Source organism: Gopherus evgoodei, chromosome 10, assembly GCF_007399415.2.
Source record: "Gopherus evgoodei ecotype Sinaloan lineage chromosome 10, rGopEvg1_v1.p, whole genome shotgun sequence".
NCBI classification, from domain to species: Eukaryota; Metazoa; Chordata; order Testudines; family Testudinidae; genus Gopherus; species Gopherus evgoodei.
Genome location: NC_044331.1, coordinates 70963164 through 70984087, shown reverse-complemented (window position 1 = coordinate 70984087; position 20924 = coordinate 70963164). Strand labels below are relative to the sequence as shown.

Genomic DNA, 20924 nt, shown 5'->3' with positions numbered 1-20924 from the left:
GCGTTAAATCGGTTTAACGCTGCTAAAATCGGTTTAAACGCGTAGTGTAGACCAGGCCTAAAATACACCCTCTCATATAGGTTTTGTTGTGCTGTGTAGGTTGAAGGGTCTGGGGCTTCAGGCACCTAGGGTAGAACAGATGCTGCCCAGTTCCTTGCTTATGAGCACATAGATTTAATTTCCAAAAGTAGTCCCATTCACTTCACTGAAACGAAGAGCTGAACAAGTACCAGAAATGAGTTGGGCTAAGAATAAACGAACACAGACACAAAGGTTATAAATATATAACTATTTTATTTTTGAATATTAAATAGTGTTTTTAAATTACAAGCAATTTATTGAATCACACTATGCATGATAATCAATATACAGTAGAAATATTACAATTTTAAAATGTACACAATTGCAAGACGATTTGACCTGAAATTTCATTAACTATGATGTATTGCCAAAAACCTCATACCTGTATTAAATTACAATAGGAAAACCTCATACCTATGATTTTATTACATAGCTTCTCATTTACAAATTGCATTAAACATTGTATATACAGATCAGTACCATTTATCATTAAATTACACCTATTACTGTGCAAGTTCAAACAATTTAATAAAACTAATAATTTTAAGTCATATTCAAGTTTATCTGAAAAACAGGCTGCTGGTATCACAAATACTTATTTTCAATATATTTATATGCTCTTGTACTCTTCTCCAGATTTTTTCATATCAAAGACTTGAACCAAAACATTAATATTTAAGGAGATTTTTGTATGACTTACAGCTGAAGTAATTTTGTACACTCCATTCTTATTTTAAGGCTATTTTTATAAGGCTAATATACCTTGATTCCACCTTTCACTAAATCCAAAAATAGCCATGTCACTAACACCTGACTTACCACTGAAATTTTAGCATAGTGCTTAATAGTTAAAAAAACACACAAGTATTTCCCCACCAACCAGCCCCTCATGAAAAAAGATTCAATACTACATATAAATGTATTACTTAAAATACTGATAAAAGAAAGAGGCTTGAATGGCTTTCATTAGTGCATCACCAAGGATATGAAAAAAAGTGTTCAATCTGTTTGTTTCCATGGAAATGGCAGTTTAACATGTATAACATATAGCTGAAAGTTAGGGACTTGGAAGGTACAGGTGTTTCAAATAAAAAAATTGACTTTCTTCTCACTTTATTGGCCTCTCACTGTGTGACCTAGTCACATTTTCTCACCAAGAAATTTTAAAATCATGTTATCAGCTTCCATTTTAGACTGTACATGGGATCTTTTTTGTAAGATATTTAAGTAGCCAAATTAAGATAATACCTTTTAACATTTAAATAAATAAATCAAGATCTTCTATTACAGAAGAAACTAAAATGGAATCAACCCTCGTAATAAACCATTGAAAAAACAGATAAGTATTTCTAAAACTGAAACCACTTGGATAAGTAGTGCAAGAGATAACAGAATGTAATATATGGCCCATTTGACAAATCACCTCAACTTGATTACATTTCAGCTACTCCACAAATTTGCCTTCCTTGCATAATTCATTTCTGGAAGATGGTTTACCACTTGAACAGGGTAGTAGTTTGTAATAAAATTTAACGACATATTTCCAAAAAAATTATTACAATTTTAATCTAGTGAATTGGATTACTGAAATTAATATCCACTGAGATTAAGGAAGTGTGGCAATTCAGATATAATTGAACAGATATAACAATGATTTTTCTCTGTAATATTGCTAAAGCAGCACATTACTTTGTATAACATCACACACGCGCATTTTGAACAAAAAATGTCTGTTTGGCAATTCATTAGCAAACAGTCCATTTGGACACAGGAGTAAACTTTCATTGTTACGTAAGGTTTTTAAGACATGGTACTCTTACTAAAGAGAAGCCCCACCAACTGAGGAAAATCCTGATGTGTTGAATACAAGGTTAAATACTACCCAGCTGCACAAGATCTGTTCCATAATCTAAATTTCTGAAGTTACAACAGGAACAAAAGTGAAGCTGCATCTCAATATCCCAGTCAAACTATATTAGCTTTTATTTAACCTCAGAAACTATGTTCAAAATCAAGAGATTCAGAATTAAGGCTGAAACTCCTTCTCTAACCCTGTGATACTTTAGGTGTTTCAGCACATCTAAGGTAGACAATTCCATACGTTCTCTGGCGACTCAGCATATGGAGTTTCATTCTTAATTTTGGATTTCCTTGCTTTTTTATTCATGGTAATATAAAAGTGTTACAGAAAAAATCAAGGATTGATGAAACACCTTAACCTGGTGTGTGTTTAAGGAATTTTAAAAGTCTGTATTACAGAACTAATAGGATATAATGTTTAGTGTGCCAAGGCCTATTGTTTATATTTTAATATGTATAAAGAGCATACCACGTAATAGCGCCTTTAAACCCATTACAGTATATACTGTGAGTGTATATTTCGAACTGGCTTTGCATTTAAAGATACTTGAAAAATTCTGTGAAAAGTTGTTGCTGTGCATGTGCAGCAGCAAATATCTATGATGTTACTGACACTGAAGTACAACTCTCCCTGTGACTCTCAGATTCCCTCTGGACCTGAGCTCCTCACTAGGACAACTCATACCTCAGCAATACACTGACAACTTTGAAGCATTTTATTTTAGAATTAATCTCTTTCCCTTGAGGGGTATGAAAGCCATTCTCGCTGTAAGGGTGAAATAGCAGTTTATAAAAAAGAGAAAAAAAATTACTTTTTTGTATTTGTGTCGCTTAAAACCAATGCCCTGTTTTAAACCAAACTGTGTATAAAATAAAATTGTAACATCAAACAGAGCTTAACAGCTGAAAACATGTAGTTCTTTATGCTGCTGCTGATTACAGTTCTTAGCTTTTCTGTACCCAGACTTATTCAGCAGAAAGACTAGTCCTATCCTAAAGCAGAGTAAAAAATATTTATGCCACTAAACTGCAGTATGCTGTACAGCCAGATAGAAGGGTTGACCACAAAGCACTAAATGCCAGCATTTTTCAGCTTTTTCCAATCTAGCCCCACATTTGCAGCTGCATAATGCATTTCACAGGTGAAGGAATTACTGCCCAACTGTATTTAGTGAGACAGTGAGGGAACTTGTTAAACAACTTATTTAAAGGATTAATTAAAACTAGCTGGATTTGTGATAGTTTTCTCTCTCCCTGTTCACTTCACTTGGACAGCTTAATGGCAAGCTTTACTATCTTACATCTTTGGATCAGTGCACATTTCAAGCAGCACCATGGAGCCCTGATGATGTCTTAATACAGGCCTGGACAGTTCTCTAGGTGACAAAGTACGAATGCCAGTTTTCTGCCAATTTAGAAGCAGGACTATTAGCATGCTTAAATCCCTTGTTGTTAATCCTAATACTAAATAGTTTTTGCAGTAATTGAAATAGGGGGAATCAACAGGTTTCTGAAGAGGAAGGAGGCATGGAAGGCCCAATGCATAGTCAAAAGAAAATAATTTGGGCTTCAGAATTCATAGGATGAACAAGTGAGCAGCCAGGTAGGCCTGATGGGTCCATTTTTATTAAAATTAATCTTTCTACAAGATACCCAGTTTCAATGCAAATTTTCAGGGCCAACATATACCTACCTCCCTCCAAACATTGGCAGTTTTAATGGAATGCAGAAAGGCCATCAAATATGACTACCTAGGAAGGTGCTACTATAATTTAAATGACTATGATTACTTTCAGGAGTGAAAATAAGATATTCACTTAATCCAAAATGGATCCCAAAGATATTTCAGACATCCCTCCCCAAATTTCCTATGAAATACAGGCACTCTCACAATTTGTAGTAGCTACCACTTTAAATGGTACTGCATGTAAGATTCCAGCAATTCTAACACAACACTCAGAAATGTTGTATGTTTTACAAGTGCAGTGCATAGCAAAGACTGTAATAGTACAAAATGAACTGGTTAACTGGACCAATTCAATTTGTCTTAATTTCAATTCCTTGAAAAAAATTAAGATTTTGATTCTATACAACGTTGGGGAATATGGGAAGAAAAATCCATAGTGCAATTGCAGTAAGCAAAGTAATATGTAGTAAGTGATATCTTTCAGAATAAATATGGCTCACTACTGATCACCTATCATTCATACAGTTTCAACAACACAGGCACCTGCTGCACAGGACAATTATACACAATTCTACAACAGGTAGTATGTTCAAATAGATAACGAACTACATGGAAAAATATAAAAAGAATATGATACAATCCCATACATAAACCAGAATGTAGTGTAACTGCTTTACATGTTTGTTACGAATAATTATCTGAATACTTCAAGTACTTGAAAACAGCGGCAGAATCATCATTCAATGAAAAGCAAATTGCATTGATTTAAAAACAATACATTACAAAGTTAAATACACATTCAAATTAATGTCCTGATTGCTTTCAGTGTTTATTTTAATTCTTAGTATTTCTTGATTACCTGTATTTCACTCCAGCAGATCCACAAGTTTTAGACAGAGTTTATCAGACATTAGTCCAGAGTGGGTACGTACCACATGTGTAATTCCAGTGAGGAAACTTTAACTCATCTAATCTTTTTCTCCATCTTCACTGCTTCCTATTAGGAGAGGAAAAGTCAGAAGACATAGGTAAGATACTTGCACGTTTTCTTTATTATTTAAAAATATACTAAGAATTTTCTGTACAAGACTTCCCTTAATTCTTAGCTAGACTTTTCCTAGAACGTGATATTCTGGTTCACTTTCTGAAGTCTGGTTAAAATTTCCTTGGGTTTTTTTAAAAACCTTTCAGCTACTCCAACGTTAAACATGTGGCACACACAAACATAGGGACATCTGCTTAAATCACACAGTTCAATGACACTGTTTAGGTCACATGAGAAAGTGATGTATGATCTCAAACATCTCTTATCAATAAATTACAAAGCAGCAAATATAATACAATGCAAATAAAACTAATATTGATTTATTTTCTATAAAAACTGAGAACCAGGGAACCTCAGTGGCTAATAATATTTATTTTTAATCTCTTGATAAAAATATTGGATTTATAATGATACTTTGAAATTATTTCTGAGTCTGTTCCTATTCTAATTTTATCTTTTTTCTGAGGCATTTGGGTACTAAGATGTACAGAGGAGCACTTTAGTAGAGGCAGGAATATATAGGAAACTGCTCAGTACAGAAATATCATCAGTATCTTAACATTACTGTATATGGGTCTACTGCTAAACCCTCCTTTAAGAAGGAAATCCCCTTCCCACAACAGATCAAGCTCTAAAAACATGTTGCAATCCCTAGCAGAGTCTTAGGGACATACTTCCTACAAGAAACTAGATTATAAAACAAATGTAGGTACTACAATAGTTCAATACTGCTCTTAAAGGTCCTTAACTAGTGGAAATAAACACAAAAATCAAATTATGGCCAGTGATGGGGCCATCGTGGAAAGATTTTCAAATACTTTAGAAGCTATACGTTTTTGCTCTTTATGAGGGAGCATGGTTTCTTCCAAAGTACCACAGAGTGGCCACCGAGGTAGATATCTTATTGTTTTTCCTAGAAGGGATAACTCAGTACTGTGCCTTGGGAACAAACCCAGAATTTTGGCAGTGCTTGTGCACAAGTTTTTCTGGAGAACATTTAGTAACAAAAACAAAATTATTTTTGATCTAAAATGTTTTGAGCCCAGTATGAGAACTATTAATAAATTACTTGTTTAAAACAGGAAAATCCCCTAAGATCTTATTAGCAAAGAAAAAGTGTTATTTGGATTTACCAATACAATAAACACACAAATACAGGCCCCAACACCAAGATTTATATTCAGTTCACTGACAGTATTTGCAATATTTACATCTCTGCACTGTATTTTAAATGTAACACGTTTAACAGGCTATTAAGAATAGGTCTTACTTAAAAGCCAAAATATTAGAAAAGTTATCATAATGTACACTGTTTACTTGAAAGAAAGCTAAATTTACTTACCTCCTTGCTCAATGTCTGAATCTGTAACATGTGTGAGAGAAAAACTTGCAATGTTTGCAGGAGAGATAGAGAACCTGGAATAAGGTGATAAATGTGACCAGTTTTGTTCAAGACTCCGGGAAGGCGGAGGTGGAGAAAAGTACTTTGAAGTCTGAAAAGGTGGCTTAGAACTAATGAGGTTATTCGCTGACTTAGCTATAAAAGAAGGTTCTGGAGAAGAGAAATCATCATCCCATTCAAAACCTCCACCTACAATAAACAATCATAATTGATATGTATATTCATAATTTAAGGTAGTGTGAAGTAATCAGTTTAAAAAGCAAGCAGCGAAAAAGTGTACTGGATTTGAGGAGTACAACATGGTATATCACAGTTCAGCTCCATAAAAACAACTGCTAGTCAGAAATTACAATTTCATTTAAAAGTTCTATATCTTAGGGAATCATTGGGGTACAAACGAATGCTGAAGGAAATCTGTAGTTACTAGCTTTCTGATGGTAGAATGTACAGGTCACAGAATAAGGGGCCTTAAAAATCCCAACATTTTCTTTCTACCATGTCAATTCCAATGTTAGTGGCTGTTACTGAGAGTTGCTATAGGAAAATATTGCTTGCTATCTGAGAGAAGCTAGGGGAACTCGTTTTCAAAGTAATAAAGCAATAAGTTTCTAACTAATGGCTTTGAGATGTATGCCAATATTATTGAGAAAAATTAAATGGAATGGGGATGCAAGGTAGGAATTCTGATTTTTAAAGATTATTCTTTATTAAAAATAATTATGTTATGTTCTCTACAGTAAATCTTGTGGGCCTATTCAGAAGTTTCCAAAATTAAGTTTTTTGATATCTCCACATCTCTCTATCTTAATGAAGCTTAAGATGCTACAGACTCACATGCTATCATCATGAAAAGTTTGTTTCCAGGCCAAGAGGAGCTACAACAGCGCAGTGAAATTAAGTGGAGAAAATATTACTTAAGAAAAAAAAGGAAGTTTTATTTTCTCCTCTTGCTTCATTAGGCCATTGAAACTCCTCCGGTATAGCAGCAAAAACTCCCTTCAAACAGCTTCTCTGGCTTTACCAGGAGAGGGAGACTCTGTGAAGACATATTTTTAATGAAGCATGGTTTACAAATTTACAAGGAAAGAATAGTTGGAAAGTTAATCAACTGGATGACATTTATGGTTTTAAGCAGTTACAACAGGTCACCAGGAACAGGAATACTCTGCAGGGCCAGTAAAGTTTTCAAGGCCCTAGTATGTGTCAGCGTAAAATGTTTGAGCCCTGCTAAAGAGTATCTTATAAAACTGAGGCACTGAAGGCAGTGTTGTATGGCATATTTATGAAGATTTATTATATTCCATAAAAACCCATTTAAATTGCTACCAAAGGACCCAGAACTAGGTTTTGTTTAAAATATACTGTTTTGTTAACCAGAAGTACCTTCGTCATCAGTAGAGCTTTCTGAATTTGTAAATCTGTTCAAGTAACTGAGACCTGAAGATAGGACAGGAGTGCTAGCAGAGCCTTGGTTATTTGATTCTGTTGCACGGTTTCCCAGCTCTTTGGTTGGTGTTTCCTAAGACAACCAAAAAAAAAAATTAGTTCAATTACCTTACTGCACATCTGATAAATATAAACAAATATACCCAGATGCCAGGGGTTCCAAAATCATGTTATTTCCCAAACCCACTTAGACTGTACAGTCGCTCTTCAACCAAGATCACAACCAAAATCTCATTTATATTTTATATATATATATTTGAATTGAAATATTATACATTGTAATCCACAGTAAAGTTGCACGGATGAACACTACAATGTGTGCAGGAAGTGTGTATTTTTAAACTCTCTCTCCCCCCTACTGTCCTCTGCTTAGAGAGGGTCCTTAAAAAAGGCATATAGCAATGAAGTGTAAGACTTTTAGACTGACCATTGTTGTCTTCTCTGCATGAAACCATTTAGTTAACTATTTTTCATTTTCAAAATCCACCTTTCAGTTCCACCCACCTCCATTTCAGGTCTATCCTTTAATAATACTTCAAGGTAAGGGAAGTAATTAGAAGTTTAGTAGGCATGGTATATGAAAAAGCTACTAACGTAATCAGTTAGTGAAACTGAGAAATAAGAGACCAAATATTGGTAGAGATATAGTTCTAAGGTAGCAAGTGTTTTTCCTCTAACAAAAGGATTGCTATTTCTTTTATGGCAGAGGCCACAGAGCAAAAGAGTCACCTCTATTTTTTTACTCCAATATGCAATAGTCCTTTTAATATTTTTTTTATCCACTTCTTCACAAGCAACATTTCCAAGGCTTTACAGTAGGTCTCTATTCATTTAAAATTACTACGCTAGTCTGGGTTGCCATAAAATTAAAAAAAAACACAGCTTGTTATTGTATCAAGTGAATAAGGAAGCAAACGTAACCTTGGTTTTATTAAGTAGGTCAAGCATTTATATTATATTTGTACTGGATTAACTTCAAGAATCACATGTATCAGATTAAAAAAGAAGAAAATAATATTCATTTCAAATACTGAACTGCTCTACTGTGACCACATGTAATCATTTAGTTTAGGCTCATTAGATACATGTATATCACCACCCTGGATAGCTGAAATGCAGGGAATAGCTAGTTTGAAATAGTAAATGAAGATACTTGTATTGGAAGTATATTAAAATTCAAATCCTTAAACCAGTTAAATACAAAAATGGCAATATTTCTACCATCAGTGTAAGAACGGTCCTGACCTATAAAAATATTTGTGTTATACATTAAAAAATAGCCCAGACAAAAGAAGTGCTTGTAAAAGGTGTCAAAATGACAATCTTGAAGACTGTATTCTTCCATCCAGCGCAGGTGTGGTTATTCAAGCTCTCTCATTCTTTTCATGTAAAGCAAACTACATTTCACTTTACAAATACTAACTTGCATCAATGCACTGCACTGAACCTTGGAAAGAATCGCAAAAGGTCCTTGCCTAATGTGCATACATGTTTATTAGTTTTTAATTAGATGAGTGGCTAAATTTGTAAAGACTTGACGAGACTTGACAACAATAATAAAATCTGCTGGCATATCTTGAATCTGGGCTTTAAAATTTTGATCATGTCCTTTTTTAAAAGCAAATATCTAAATTCTAAAATCAATGCTTAGTAATTAAAAGGTCAACATACTTGATCAAACAGATAGACTGTGACATCATCAAAGAATGTTACTGCCTTTTTCTCACTTTTCCAATACTCAGAGGGCCTGTCATGTTTAAGAGATTTTGGAAGTTTCAGCAGGCTTCTCAGATGTTTTCCATCATCTTTATCAGAAAGTATCACAGGCACTTGATGCACAGTTTCATCTTCACTGTCAGAGCTAAGACTACGCATATGGAAAGTTCTCATATCATCATCAGAATCATCACTGTTTTCATCTTCTTCATCTGCATCATCTCCATCCTCTGATGAATCAAGCATTCCAGAAACATCAAGTTTACCAAGGTATTTTCCTTCAATATCTGGCTCTTTCAGTTTAGGTCCTTCAATGTGGCACAAGGATTTTTCAGTATCAGTTGAACCTGAAGGACTGTGTATGTTATTAATAGACTTTAAGTCTCTGCATGGGAGAAATTCTGAAGTATTAGTGCCAACACAAGAGACGTTCCTGTGAGATTCCTCATGTAATTTAATTTCGCCCCTACAGTTTTGTTCAGAATTCACTGCAAATATTGGAGTTTCTTTACTCCATTTGTCAGGACACACCTGCATCATTACATCTGTCTTCTGTGTCCCCAACTTGTTATTTAATTCTAACTGTGTGTCTAAATTACTGGGGTCCTGGTAATTCTCTATTTGACTGTGCTTTGACTGTATATCTTCAAAACAATAATAATCTTCAGTTTTATTCTCTTCTATGCTGGAAGAGGTACCACAAGTATCTACTGTAAGTACTGTTGGTTCTGCTGATTTATTTACAATCTCTTCTGGTTTTTTGTCTGGCTCAGAATCATTATCAGAAAAATAGGCAGAGTCTCTGTAAGAGTTTCGATTTCCACTGGCAAAATTCTTTGTGGTTATTTCAAAATTACTATTGCTATTTATTGAATCTGAGCAAGCTGTTTCTGCAGAAACAATGATTACTGGATTGGTTGGCAAATCACTAGCATGCCTATCACCAACAACACATAGTGCAATGTCTGTGTTAGACAGATTGTCAACAGTAAGATGTGAAGACCATTCTGGAGACTCCAGATTTTCAGTTTCATAGCCACTATCAGCAGGTTTATCAGGTGGCAAAAGTTTCTGGGGACTTTGGACCCCTAAAGACTCTAATACCTCATTCACATCTAATGAATCCATAGAGTCTGGTGTTTTTACGGACTGTTCTATAGTCTGTGAGGGAGATGATGAGCTGTCTTCCAACAGATGATCTTGACTTGCACTGTCTGATGAAATGCCAGATATTAAAGTCACTTCTTTAGGAGCATCACTATATTTTTGAAGATGATTTGAAATTTCATTGTTGTTCTCCAGTAAACCCCCATCATCCTGTTCTAATGCAGAAAAAGTCTTCTGTAAATCATAGTTCATAGATTCCTTATTAGTATTTCCTTTCTCTTCACCAAGGTTTCTCCCAAAAGTAATTTTATCATAATTAACAAGTGTTTCATTTTTTATTTGTCCCTCAGACTCTTCAATTTCAAATGTGACACCAGAACATGAATCGTTTCCAAAACTTTGATTTTTGGCATTACTGGATAGTATTTCAATGGGGGCATCTTCAATGCCTTTTTCCTTTCCTTGACAGAGACTATCATTAATACTGTGGGATGAGTTTTTATCCACTTCTACATATGAAAATGTATCACCGCCTTTCAGTATGGGGAGGTTCTGGTATTTATCTTGTGACTTCTCATCTGTTACAAGTGAAGCATAAGGAACCTGCGTTTCTGCAAGAGACTGAGGCAGAACACTCACATCTTCATCTGCAGGCACATGGACATGATCTTCTTTGTTCCCAGCTTTTAAATCATCATGCAATAAAGAAAAGTGTGGTGTATTTTTAGCCAGTTTTAGCTCGATGTCCAGAGAATTCCCATTTGATGTTTCTGATATATTTTTAAAATCTGCTTTTTCTGATTTTGGCCTGATATCATCACTGCTATCTTTGTTAGTCAATATCCCCTTTAATAAATTCTTCTCTTGAAGAAACAGAAAGTTATCAGAGAGTTCTTCTACAGAAAGCACGCTAAAATCAGACTCTCTCATATTTTCATATAAGGAAACAGCCTCATTTTCAGAAACATGACTAGAACTCTCCTTATCAAGATAACTGACTGCTTTTGATACCTCTAGACTTGAACTTAAAACTGTTGGCTTAAATTCTACAAGAATATCATTTAGTTCAGTTAAGTCAAATATATTTCTGTTATTTGTCAATTCCTCTGCTCTGTCAATATCACTAAATATATTCTGGAAAGGGCTTTCAGAACCATTAGTAACATGCAAAGCCTCATCTTTAGGATCTCTGTTATAGTGGAAAAACTCCCCATCTGTGCTGGATTCTTCAGCATCAAAATCTCTGGGAACCATGAAAAGAGAATTTTTGTCCTGTACAATTTCCTCATGATCAACTTCTGTTGTTAGTACAGCTGACTGATTATCAAAATTCATGCTATTGCCCCCATCTTTTTCTTCTAACTGGATATAGTAATCACTTCCAAGAGAACGTTTGTGAGCATCAAAAACAGGAAGCACTCCAGGTACATTAAATGATGCTTCCTGACCACTTTCATCCTGTGCTCCAGACAGTTGCTCTGAAAGTGACCTTTCAAAAACCTCAACTGGAAAGAAAATGTTTTTATATGTCATTGCTTCATCAGGATTCACCTGACTGCATTCATCAAAATGATCATGTTTAGCTGCCTCCCAGATATATTCAAAGCTGAGTCCCTGACTTGTTTCAGTTACAGTGAGGACTTCTTCCATTTCCTGCCCAAGTCGATCTCCTGTGAAATGATCTAGGATTGGAAATGCAGAGTTATTTGATTCTCTATTGGAAGTGTTTGGCTTAAGAGCATTCCACTGCTGTTCAAAATCTATCTCAGAGTCCCTTTGGCTTTGCATGCGGAGATATGTTAAAAGTCTGTGTACTTCCTCTGCTGTTGGTCTCTTATCTGGAGGTAGCCAGCAGAACTGTAAAACTTCATACCTGTGAAGAAGAAAAGGATATTTTCAACAGTTACAATATACAAAAATAACTGCATTCCCCTTCCATTCACTGCATGGACAGGCTACACTTTTCAGTTCATTACTTTACATCAGGCAATTAAACTCAAGATGTTTCCTTTTGTATTCATATATTTTGCAAAAATGCTTTCCTTATCTGTTGCAATTCCTTTTGCTTGTTAGCTAGAATCACTTTTCCCAAAATATATGAACATGCAGCTCTTCTGACTTATTTTTGACAGTATAAAAATTACATTTAAGAAACCTCGAACAGTTCAGAGGGTTTTTTTAAATAGAAAGAGTCTAAAAAGAAAATTACCATCTATCAGAATATGGCTGTTCCAGATGTGGCTTAGAGAGTTTAACAAGTTTCTCTTTTATGACCTGGATTAGAACTTCTCTGTCAGAAAAGTGTGAATAAGGCTGAGCAGCATTGTCAAAAAGCTCCCACAATGTTATACCCAGTGACCTGAAAAAGAGAAGTGACAGTTTTCTATTAAACAGTTTTTTATTATTTGTATTGACATACTATATAGTAGCCTGTCTCTTGTACTAGATGTGAGACACACATGCCCATGAAAGATTAAAATCAAGACAGATTTTGTTTTGAATGAGCACCTAGACAACCCTACGGATGCCAGCTTTTAGCAAACCCTCCTCTACTCAAGAAGCATAGAACAGGTGTATATATATGACAGCTCCAATTCAGCCTGTTGCTAATGCAACAAAAATCAAAATCCTTAGCCTATGGAACATAAGAACCTTAAGGGAGTTCTACTATAAGAATTATTTTTATTTAATTTCTGTCCTGGCGAGGGTCAGCCTATCCCCCTGCATTGCACTGGACAAATTTGTTTTAAGTGCAAAGTGCAGCATTTCTTGCTCAGCTGTGTAAAATAAATGTTATAAACAAAGTCATAATGAGTTATGGCAGAAACATATACAGCGACACCTTAACCCTCACCCTATCTAAAATCTCTATTCAGAGCAATTTATCCCTTAAAATATGAGGAACTACCACCCTGGCCAACCTGCCCTCTTATCCCTATCTCTGAAAAAAAAAAACAAAACAAAACCCAGAAACGTTAAAATACCAGTAATATTAAGATCTGATGCTTACCTATAAAAAACAACCACCACCACCCTGAAGTATCTAGCATGTATGATGCATAGACTAGCCACCAGAGTTTCACTTGGAATGCTTAAAGTTTAACTGCATAGGCTCATAATAGCACAATGTCTTATCTGAGGATCTGGCATGTAAGATGAACAGATATTACAAACTGAGGCTTGGAGCCATTACTGTCACAGGTCACCTGCTTTCTGACTAGTGCAATAAGCAGAAAATCATCTTATTCTACTATTCAATGCCTTTTATTCTACTGTCTAGGTAAAATAGGAAAATAGGATTTTGGGTAAAATCTTGAAGAGCACTTAAGTGACTCAGGAGCCAATGTCCCTTTTTCAAAGTAATTTAGAAGCCTAAAATATCACTGAAAGAAATAAGACTTTGAAGATAGAACTTAGGTGATTTTGAAAATTTTACCCATAGCCTAGATTCTTTGCAGGCCATGCTTATTAACCCATGGCAACAACCAATGCAAATGGGAGCAAGTGAATGTATTTAACTTCACTTCTGTGAGATGAATGTTATATTGTGGAACACAAATGTTAAAGCTCTACTGTAGTATATTGTGCCAAGACCACATGTGACACATGAATAATATTTTGGCCACCACTATCAAAACTTTCTACATTATCAATGGCAGTTACCTTAATGACTGAATAATTTGCTGTTTCACTTCTTATTAACTGCTGGCAAATGTTTGCCTTGCATACAGCAAGTATTTCTTTTACAACTGAAATGTAAAAACCTGTTCTGCTAAATATATTTCCATAATTTTATTTTGATGTTAGAACCACTTAACAGCAAATTTAGAGTGTTAAGTACAATTTCAAGCCAATAAAGATTAATCTGAAAAATTCCTAGAAAATGAATGATAGCAGAATATTAAATCCAGCAAATCAAACCGTCAGTCCATTCAGTGCATTCTTTACAATGAAAATACACTGATTAATAATGGTGTATTTTACACTGAAAAATGTATGAACTCCAATTCTTTCAAATATTTAAAAGTCTACTACATACCATATGTTACTATACTTGGTTTGCTCTGCTGCTAACAATCTGTCTTGAAAGCTTGTTACTAGCTCAGGTGCAATCCATCGAAGAGGAACAAACTTCTTCTCATCTGTCTCAACATAATCCTCCTAGTGATGACAAAAAGAAAACTAAAATAAAAGCTAATCCGAGGTTTACACTTTCTAGGGGCTTCAAGGTTTGTTTTTTAATTTGTCTGTATCCCTGATTTCTCTCATTAAGAGATGTTTGTAGCCTCTTCCTTTCTTCTCAATATTTTCTTTCAGCAGAAGCGCAAGTAAATATTCTCTGAAGGTCCTTAAATCTTTCTATAAAATGATTACACAGAGAGTAAGTGATCTCAGCATCCTTCTCACCATAAAAAATTAAGGTAATTTTCTACGCAGCAGAGAGGTCCCTATTGAACAAGAATATCTTCCACAAGTGTATTTCAAAGTTCAATCAATTTGTATTGAGAGAACAATTCTCAACATAGTAAAAACATTTAGAAATAGTTTGGTATCGAAAATACTTAGAAAATTGATTAAGTAAGAAAATGGATTTCAATTGACATTCCCTTCTCCCTCCTCTACCCAATTTGTTGAGTATAATAGTTTGAATTAATATGAAATATTACGAACACTTAATTTCAAACAATATTATTTAAAATTGTTTTACCTTGACTTTAATGCATATCTTGTTTAATAAAAGTTTAAATTCTACATCATCCCCTGCATTCTTTCATTTTAGGACTCTTGTAGGATGGGGCATGCAAGCCTAAATGGTAAGTTGAAGTTTAAGAACATAAGAATGGCCATGCTGGGTCAGACATATAGTCCACCTAGCCCAGTATAGTCTTCCAAAAGTGGATGGTGCCAGATGCTTCAGGAGAAATGAACAGAACAGAGCAATTTAACCAATGATCCATCCCGTCATCTAGTCCCAGCTTCTAGCAGTCAGAGGTTTAAAGACAGAAACCAACAGCATGGGGTTGTATTTCTCACTATCTTGGCTAATAGCCCTGGATAGACCTATCCTCTATGAATTTATTTAAATGTTTTTAGAAAGCAGTTATACTTTTGGTCTTCACAACATCCCTTGGCAATGAGTTCCACAGGTTGACGGCATGTTGTGTGAAGAAATACCTCCTTATATGTGTTTTAAACCAGTTGCCTGCTAATTTATTGGGTGACCCCTGGTTTGTGAGCTAGAAAGGTAGACAACACCTCCCCTGTTAACTTTCTGCACAGAACTCATGATTAAGGCTAAGATTTTGTCATGGATATTTTTAGTAAAAGTCAGGGACAGGTGACGAGCAAAAACAGAAAAATTCACAGAAGCCATGACCTGTCCGTGACTTTTACTAAAAATATCTGGGACAAAATGAGGATCTGCGGATTCCTCATACCACCTGAAACAGGGAAGCTGTGCAGGGCTAGAAGCTACCCGCACAGCAGCTGGGGGCAGTGGGGTACCCCTGCCACCTGCAGCTCCATGGATCCCCCCATGCCCATGGGGGCAGGGAGCTGTGGGGTGTCCTTGGCTTCCCACGTCAGTCAGGAGCTGTGGGGTACCCCAACCACTCTGAGCATGGGGCCCCTCGGCTGCCAGGAACTCAGGGATTCCTCCGCCGCCCCCAGCTGCCAGGAACTTGGGGGTTCCCCTGCCACCCTGGGGTTCCCCGCAGCTCCCAGCCCCGGCAGGGGACCCTGCAGTTCCCCACCACTGAAGTCACGGACATCGCTGGAAGTGACAGATTCGGTGACCTCCATGACTAAATAGTAGCCTTACCCCCTCAGTCAGCTCTTTTCCATGCTGAACAGTCCCAGTTTTTTAATCTCTCCTCATATGGAAGCTATTCCATACCCCTAAACGTTGTTGCTCATCTCTGCATCTTTTCTAATTTTAGTAAGTCTTTTTTGAGAGGAGGTGATCAGAACTAGATGTAGTATTCAAAGTGTGGGTATACCACAGTTTTATATAGTGGTGTTATGACATTTTCTGTCTTATTATCAATTCCTTTTCTAATGGTTCCTAACATTGTTTATTTTACAGCTTATTTGACTACCACTTCACATTAAGCAGATGTTTTCAGAGAACTATCAATGATGACTCCACGCTCTCTTTCTTGAATGGTGACAGTCAAGTTACAAAATGGTGTGTTCTATGTATCATTGGGATTTTTTTTCCCCAATGTGCATTACTTTCCACTTATCGACACTGAATTTCATCTGCCATTTTGTTGCTGAGTCAGTCAATTTTGTGAGATCCCTTTGTAACTCTTTGCAGGCAGGCAGGCAAATAGGACTTGACTACTTTGAGTAATTTAGTATGACCTGCAAACTTGGCCACCTCACTGTTTACCCCTTTGTCCAGATCATTTGAATATGTTGAACAGCCATGGATCTGTACAGGGACCAGTGAGGACCCCGCTATTTACCACTTTCCAGTGTGACAACTGAGCATTTATTCCTACCCTTTGTTTCTTATCATTTAACCAGTTACTGATCCACAAGAGGACCTTTCCTCTTATCCCATGACTGATTACTCTGCTTAAGAGCCTTTGGTGTTGGACCTACTCAAAAGCTTTCTGAAAGTCCAAATAAACTATATCCACTGGATCGCCCTTGACCCACCCAAAGAATTCTAATAGATTGGTGAGGCATGATTTCCCAAAGCACAAAAGCCATGCTGACTCTTCCCCAACATATCATGTTCATCTGTGTGTCTGATAATTCTGTTCTTTACTATAATTTCAAACAATTTGCCTGGTACTGAAATCAGCCTTTAATTGCAAAGATCACCTCAGGAGCCTTTTTTAAAAATTAGTGCTTCATTAGCTTTTGTGACAGGATCAGGCCAGATGGCTACAGGAGAGCGATAGAAGGCAGGTATATTAGCCCCCCAATTAAGCAGGTCCCTTTTCCCTGGGTAAGGTAACAAGGGCAGTTCCAGAACAATCAGGAACTTGCTGGAAGCAGTTAAGGCAGGCAGGCTAATTAGGACACCTGGAGCCAATTAAGACACTACAGAATCAATTAAGACAGGCAGGCTAATCAGGGCATGTGGTTTAAAAAAGGACCTCACTTCAGTCAGTGAGGTGTGCCTAAGGAGTGGGAAGTGAGAGGGTGTGCTGCTGGAGGACTGAGGAGTACAAATGCTATCTGGCATCAGAAGCAAGGTCCGGTGGTAAGGATAAAGAAGGGGAGGCGGCTATGGGGAAGTAGCCCAGGGAGTTGTAGCTGTCACATGAAACACTGTAGATAGCTGTGATCCACAGGGCTCTGGGCTGGAACCTGGAGTAGAGGGTGGGCCTGGGTTCCCCCCATCCCACTCCCCCATATTGGATATAGAGGAGTTGACCTGGACTGTGGGTCCCACCAGAGGGGAAGGTCCCTGGTCTGTCCCCTGACCCACTAGGTGGATCAGCAGAGACTGTGGGGATTGTTCTCCTTTCTTTTCCCCATGCTGGCCAGTGATGAGGTTAGCTGAGTGAACGGCAGGTTTGAGCCATTAGCAGAAGTGGCCAAACTTAGGGCTGCCATGAATCTCTGAGGCAAGCAAATCCGCCAATAAGCGCAGGACCCCCAAAGGCAGAGGAGGAACTTTGTCACACGTTCCTCCAGTCATCTGGTACAGAGGCTGATTTAAGTGATAGGTTACATACCACAGTTCTGCAATTTCATATCTGAGTTCCTTCAGAACTCTTGGATAAATACCATTTGGTCCTGGTGACTTATTACTGTTTAATTTATCAATTTGTTCCAAAGCCTCCTCTACTGACACCTCAATCTGGGACAGTTCCTCAGATTTCTCACCGAAAAAGAATGGCTTAGGCATAGGAATCTTCACATCTCACATCCTCTGCAGTGAAGATAAATGCAAAGAACTCATTTAGCTTCTCTGCAATGGCCATGTCTTTCTTGAGTGCTCATTGGTACCTAAGTCAGCCAACAACCCCCACTGATTGTTTGGCAGTCTTCCTGCTTATGTACTTAATTTTTTTTGCTATTAGTTCATATGTCTTTTACTGGTTGCTTTTCATATTCTTTTTTGGCCTGCCTATCTATACACTTACACTTGACTTGCCAGAGTTTATGCTCCTTTCCATTTTCTTCAGTAGGATTTGACTTCCTGTTTTTAAAGGATGCATTTTTGCCTCTAACACCACCTCTTTTACTCTGCTTTTAGCCCTGGTGGCATTTTTCTGGTCTTCTGTTTTGGTTTTTTTTTTCGTTGTAACTGGTGTATACATTTAGTCTGTGCCTCTATTATGGTGTTTTAAATATATAGTTTTCATGCAGTTTGCAGGCATTTCACTTATGACTGCTCCTTTTAGTTGCATTTAACTAGTGTCGTCATTTTTGTGTAGTTCCCCTTGAAGTTAAATGTTTCTTTGGTCTGCCCCCCCCCCTTCAAGGATGTTACATTTGATTACATTGTGGTCATTATTACCAAGTGGTTCAGCTATATTTACCTCTGGACCAGATTCTGTGCTCCACTTAAGACTAAATTAAGACTTGCCTCTCCCCTTGTGGGTTCCAAAACTAACTGCTTTAAGAAGCAGTCATTAACAGTGTCTAGAACTTTTATCTCTGCATCTTGTCCTGAGGTGACACGTACCGAGGCAATATCGGGTTAACTGAAATCCCCCATTATTACTGGGTTTTTTGGTTTTGTAGCATCATCTCCCTGTGCATTTCACAATTACACTTTAGTCATGTTAAGAACTCTATCCATTCATCAGTTCTCTAATAAGTGATGTCATTGTGTTAACATTCAGTTAAGTTTTATACATCCTGTACCTATATGAAAACCAACTATCTAATTTGTAAAGCAACTGATCAAAATCATAACCCCATAAAAGCAGTCATCCCATAAAATACGGGTTTGTAACCTTAATGTGTTTAGTCCAAATATATTCGATATATTTAAAGCTGCTCTGAATCTCTTTAAAATTTATTTAGGCAAAGAAAACAGATACATTGACTTACCTTGTATCTACTGAATCCTATTCCATAATCTCCTACTTTTACATTTAAATCAGATGTAAGAAAGCAATTCCTTAAGGCTAAATCACTGGAAAACAAAGAGTACAGTAATGAGAACAAAAACAAGACAAACGGATATTCAATACAAGTTTGAGAGAAAAATCAATAACTTGGCTAAGGTAACGAAATTAAATTTAGCATCAGACTATACCAGAGCTTAAAGACCAATTATGATGTTAAATGCACAAAAATCTACAGAAAATGCAATCACAAAATATTACATGCCCTTTCAGTACTATTCTTGTTTACATTTTCAGTGCATTTCAGACGCCACACAAGCCAACAAAAGATCACATTATGTTGCACTGCAACAGTAGAGATCATTTATGCTTCTGTCAATCATTCTTCTAGAAGTGTAAATTTAACAGCTGATGTCCTAAGAAGTTATCCATCTCTCTTTATAAAGAGTAGGTATTAACAGACTTATTGGACCAGATATACTTTTGTGGTACATGGAGCTACAAATGACTCCTCCTTATGCCAGCCCACCTCACTATACCTCCCAGAGCATTCACCACAGGAAAGGCAGATGGTGATATCCCCCAGTGAAAGCAATGCTAGTGCCTGCTAAGGACTCCTCCCAATGGAGGAGGCTGCAGAGGGGATACTCTCAATCAGAGCATTCTATAATCTTTCACTGACCAGGCACTAGCCCACTATGTACCTTATACACAGGGGAGGTTGTGGTTGAATTGTGCTGTCACAACCTGAATTTGTCATCATGCCCTGTGCATGAAGTTAAGGTATTAGAAGTCTGAGCAATCCTGAGATGAATTTATTTTCTTGTTTCTGTAATTCCAAAAGATGAATATTTTGCCATCAATGTTTTTTTCCCTCCAAGAAATTTTAAAGCCATTCTACCAAAAAAAAATTAAAATTACCAACCACATGGCTACTTTGAAGGTTCCCACAGCTACTGGTTGGGGGGGGGGGGGAATCTATTCAATCACAGATGTGGGTCATGTTTATTAGCATACGACAATCATTTCAAAGCATGCTCTTAAGTGAAAGCCCTTCACAACATTTTTTAGGTATCAGAAGTATCTGAACACATTTGAATATGACAAATCTAGAGACAAAACACAAAGTCATTCAAATCTCAGAATATTAGAAAGTGACAACACACTGTGCCAAACGAAAAATAAATGCCAGGATTTCCAATAATGAATAATCAGTGTGATTAAATCTACCACCATCTAATAGTATGATAAACTTTCTAACATGCATTGCTGAAAATGACCGCACCGCTCCTTTAAGCAGGGAGGCAGGGAATTTGGCAGAATGAAAGGAACAGTGCTTTAAGACTTGGGTGCGGGACAAGAGGTCAAACTGCTGCAAAAGGAGACAGGAGAAAACACTGACTCATCCCCTGGAATCTGGATGAGTGGAAGAGTTTAAAAGGGGCAGCCCATGCAGTGAAGCCCCCTTTTACACAGAGCAGGCTCCTTCCGCTTTAGGTGCTGAAATACCAGGTTTGGTCTAGGCCTGCTGTGGGCACT

General features: G+C 36.8%; 1 protein-coding gene across 2 annotated transcripts in view; it reads right to left on the bottom strand.

Annotated features, from left to right (window-relative positions):
• Positions 1-294: 294 nt before the first annotated feature.
• Positions 295-20924, bottom strand: part of LMTK2 (lemur tyrosine kinase 2) — an 83844-nt gene continuing 63214 nt past the window's right edge. Inside the window, exons 8-14 of one of the 2 annotated variants that reach the window (XM_030577220.1) lie at positions 19369-19453; positions 14384-14505; positions 12554-12703; positions 9193-12217; positions 7459-7594; positions 6016-6264; positions 295-4625 (exon numbers count right to left, since the gene is read on the bottom strand). In XM_030577220.1, the coding sequence (XP_030433080.1) occupies positions 4597-4625; positions 6016-6264; positions 7459-7594; positions 9193-12217; positions 12554-12703; positions 14384-14505; positions 19369-19453 (3796 nt within the window). In that variant the 3' untranslated portion in view covers positions 295-4596. The remainder of the gene's footprint in view (positions 4626-6015; positions 6265-7458; positions 7595-9192; positions 12218-12553; positions 12704-14383; positions 14506-19368; positions 19454-20924) is intronic. The other variant, XM_030577221.1, reaches the window with a different exon arrangement.